This window comes from Rhamphochromis sp. 'chilingali' (genome assembly GCF_963969265.1).
Source record: "Rhamphochromis sp. 'chilingali' genome assembly, chromosome: 1".
NCBI lineage: Eukaryota > Metazoa > Chordata > Actinopteri > Cichliformes > Cichlidae > Rhamphochromis > Rhamphochromis sp. 'chilingali'.
Window position 1 is genome coordinate 52,922,180 of NC_137929.1, and position 4,498 is coordinate 52,926,677.

General features: G+C 42.6%; 1 protein-coding gene across 1 annotated transcript; it reads right to left on the reverse strand.

The window, feature by feature from the left end:
- Positions 1-563: 563 nt before the first annotated feature.
- LOC308408626 (uncharacterized protein) lies at positions 564-3,645 on the reverse strand (the record flags this gene model as incomplete). The annotated part of the gene is made up of 5 exons (XM_080900984.1): positions 564-3,015; positions 3,132-3,194; positions 3,288-3,350; positions 3,442-3,523; positions 3,630-3,645. The coding sequence occupies 5 exons, from the start codon at positions 3,643-3,645 to the stop codon at positions 2,484-2,486; spliced, it is 756 nt and encodes a 251-aa protein (XP_080757110.1). The 3' UTR covers positions 564-2,483.
- Between the last annotated feature and the right edge of the window lie 853 nt (positions 3,646-4,498).

Below are 4,498 nucleotides of genomic sequence, written 5' to 3' on the forward strand. Positions count from 1 at the left end.
AACTTCACTCTCGGGGTAGCATTTAACACAACCGTGGTGAAAACATCCTGCAAATTCATAAGCTGTATTACTTGTGGGGTCAAAACCGTCCACAAAATACGGTCCAACCCTCTGTTCGCCTCCTCTGAGAGCATGTTTTACCACTTTGTTGGTGGTGTGGGACACATATTGAAGCCATTCAATAGAGACGTTAGAAAACGTCTTGTTCTGCTCAACGTATGCCCCTTCATACGTGAGAGCGAGCGCGTCTCTAGGCAGAAACAGCGTTTTATACACACCCATACTAAATGCAGCCAGGGTGGTATACATGAATGGATCAACTTGAGTACAACCCAGTAGCGTGTCACGATAAATGATGCATGCTTTACGCAGGACATCAACATCGTTAACACAGTAACGCCTGAGTTCAGCCTGAAAATCAAAGGGATTCTGTGAGGCAACCTGGTACCATTCCATGAATCGCACCTTATCGCTTTCAGACATGTGCTCATAGCCGTAGAAGGAGGGGTCTGGGTACGGGCCCACATAACGCTCATTATCCCTCGTATTAAACCTGTGTGGGAAATGGCCCTTCTGCAGGTCTTGAAAACCTAAAGCAGAGGGTATTTTGGCAAGGCCCATGGGCAAAAAGCTGAACGAATCAATCCACCGCTGGTCATAGTCCCTGTCATGCATTAAAATCACACGGCTGCCGCTCATTATGACACTAGGTGTTATGCTCTGTCTGACAAAGTACTCGAGGAGTATGTAGTTATCAAAGCCAGATGCATTATGTGCTATGAAAGTGTACCCACGAAACCTTGGGCGTCTGTAATGCTGCACAAACGCCTCCACACACTTTAATGTATTAAATGTGAACTTATAGCCCTTCAGATCAGACGCACACACAAAGTTAGCCTCGTGTTTACCGTTGTGGTACCGCGTCTCAAAATCATATAAAATGTATTTATCGTTAGGCTTCTGTTTTTCAACAGGCTGTATGAAACACTGATGGTCGGAGTCTCCTGCTAATTTAGGTTCGCGGCAGTGCTCGCATCTAGGCTGCGCACATTTGTGTGGCAATTTCTTGGATTCTCTATATGTGGTGCCACAGTGCATGCAATGTTTCATATTATCACAGGGGATCATGTTGTGTTTTAATTCAGGTAATTTGTGTTGTTGGTAACAGTGTTGTGATTTGCAGATGCGGTTACAGTCGCTGCATTTCACTGTGGGTCCCCTGTGATGTTGACAGAGTGTGTAACATGTGTTACATCTATGTTTACAGCTGTGCTGTAATGGTGTATTATATATACTGTAACAGAAATTACACACATAGGATCCCCCCAAAAAAGCGGTCGGGTTTAAAATCAGGTGGTAATGTTGATTATGGAGATACATCATCAACGTGTTAGGGTTTGGCTCTTCATGTGTGTAAAAACATTCCAGGCGTTTACGCCCTTCTGTGTGGTAATAGATTACAATCTTAATGTTGAAGTGCTTCTCAAATTTACCGACATCAGAGAATGATACTTGCTGTGTGTCGCATAGACCTACTTCAGCATGCATCTGTTTAGCTGTAGCAAGTTTTTCATGCTCAGAGGATGATGAGTTTAATGAATGTGCTATGCATAGGGAGAAGCACAAATTGTTGTTTGTGTTGTTTGGTGTGTATAAATGTCTGCCTTTCTTTGAGAGAATCTCATCATAAGGTATGTGCGCCAGTCTTAAGCGAGACCCGCCACTACTGTTCTGAGCTACCGTGACAATAAACTCTAATTCATCATCACCGATAGATTCATCATTACTCTGCATAACTTGTGCAATTTGATCGAGAAACAGCTCCGGATCATACCGATCATCAGCGTTTAAAACAGCCTGAACATCTGAAGCCAGCGAGGGGCCACGCAGGACCACGTTTAGAACACTGCCCTGTTGGGATCCCGCCACAGCTCTGTCTATCACATTGGCTAAGCACTCGCGCACTCGCGCCGGCACTTGTTCTGGATGATCGAGACTTATACCCCTAAAATCAAGGCGTTCACGCAATTCGCGAGCATTAAAATTAGGTATCTCTCTAATGTGTGACTGAGAGCGGCTGCCGGACCCAGACTGCACAACGGGCTCAATAACAACTGCAGTAGCTGCAGCAGAGGTGACCCGGCTAGATTGTGCATCAGACGCAAAATCACCAGCAGCACAAGCTATATGGTTAGCATCAGTAACAGCAACGGCCCGAGCAACACCAGCTGTACTATCACTATTATTAGCAACAATACCCCCATCAGCAATAGCAGACGTAGGAACAGTCTGACAAGGATGTGTATCGGATGAGGCTGATGCAGGCACCCTATTAAGTCTAGCTATAATATCGTCTAATTTTTTATCTGTTTCTTCAGCCCACTGCATAAAAGTCTCTAAGTCAAAACATCTAACAGGAGTGGAGGTTCCGTTATTATGTTTAAATAATTTATTTGGAGGGTCCATGGTCTGGATTTTAAAAGTCAGGGACTTGAAATTTTGCTGCAGATGTTGTCTAATGTACTACACACTTTGTTTATGAGTTTGGTAAACTGTTGCCTTTGTACCTGTGCTTCTTGGTGGTATTGATTGAGTCTAGCTTCAATCAAACATAATTTATCAGCTATTGAAGCTATATGACTTTGTTCAGCAGGCTGAGCGTCTGGAAGCTTTATGTAAGCATCATACGCCGCTGATATTTGAGAGTCTGTTATGCCGTCTTCTTCGAAATCTATGTGTGAATCAACGCTATTTCTGACACATTCTGGGGTGGTGGGTATATGAACTAGATCAAAATCTGACATGCTGTACTCAAAAACATCAGAGAAATCGCGAGGTAGCCACTCACTCGGGGGTGTTGCAGGTTCGCTGATGAAGATCGGTTCTGACTCTCCACTGTTGCACAAAGCTCCAGGTTTTTGTTGTTCTGGGAGGTCGATACTGCTTAAACATTCCAAAAACGTCTGGAATCGTATGGTGTCCTGATCATTATGAGGAGGGGTGCTGTTCTGCAGTCTGTGAAGATAGATAGACATGTGTTAAAACATATTATACATGTACCCATTTCAAACTGAATAAGCGTGTCTCCCTCTCTATCTCTTTTTATCTAATTTATATATGCCTATGCTTACCTTGTAGTGTGCGTTATTCGGGATGGTCCTGCTTCTCCACACACCCGGTTCTCTGGCGTGGCTCTGTAGGTGTAAAACGGTCAGTTTAGAACATTTGTAATTGTTTAAACCCCTTTAAAAAAAAATACACAACTATACATCCCGTTGTATACACACCTGATGTAAGGTAGGGCTCTGTGGTAGCGGTGTCTGAATGTTTTCCTGCTCAGTTTGTTAACCCTGGAACAAACAAAAACGTTATTACATAATTTAAAACAATCGCTAGTTTAAAACATACATACGTTTAAAAATCCAGTAATGCTGTACACACCTTGTGCCTGTTAGAGAACTAGTTCCAGCTGTAAAAGCGCCCGTTTCTAAAGAAAAGGGTCCTGGGCCGTTCTCCCGAACTCCTAAAAATTAAGCTTTTGTTTTAGGAAAAAAAGATAGTTTGAATATCCTATAATATGTTAACATAACACTTTTTAAAAATCCAATAATAGGTTTTGTTTTACTTACCGTTTACGATGTCCATGTTATAAAGAACGATGTTAGTGTTGATGATCGCAAAGAAAATGGTGTGCTCTGCAGCGAATCTTGAGGCGTAAATGGCTCAGGGTATCGGGCTCTGAGCGTGTTTTTTATATAGGGTGGGTGTTTCCAAAAAGAAAGGTATGTCTCCAATCAATTTAAATGAGGCCCTACAGGGCTTTTGTCTTCTCAAGGAATTACAAAGGAGCCGATACTTCAGACAATAGGCGGGGTCGCCACCCGACTGGTACCAACTGCCCCATTTACCTTGTCGAGGAATTACAAAAAGAGCCAATACTGGCCACTTTAAACAATAGGTTGGGCCCTTGTTCGCATGGTACTCTCAACAACTAAGTGATACCCGCGGTGGGCTTTTACAATCCTGAACAAATTCAAACAATTAGCCAGCTGTTGAAAAGTTGGAGCGGGTCTGGGCGACTGGTTTTAGAAGTATCACTGTAGCGTTTATTTTCTAAAGGGGTGAATGTTATTTGCGACTATCTGTTGTGTTAAAAACTACTCTGAAACCATGAAACCACTTACAGAAGAAATGGCCCGTTTGATCCGTTTTTAAATAAAATAATCGCATCAACCCTGGAAAGAAACCCCAGTAGATGTGTAAAAACTAGTTAAATTAAAACTAGGGGTTTGATTAAATGAAACGCTTGTGAACATGCTGACATCACCCATTCAGAAGAAATTCCCATTTGTGCCGTTTATAAAATAAAATGCATGCCTCACCGCAAGCTGAGACATTGTCAGATTTAGAAAATTAGTGTGATTAAAACACTATTACCAACACTTTTGACTAGAGCACACCCTCTTTGTTAAGGCGCACTGTGAACCAAAACAGCTTC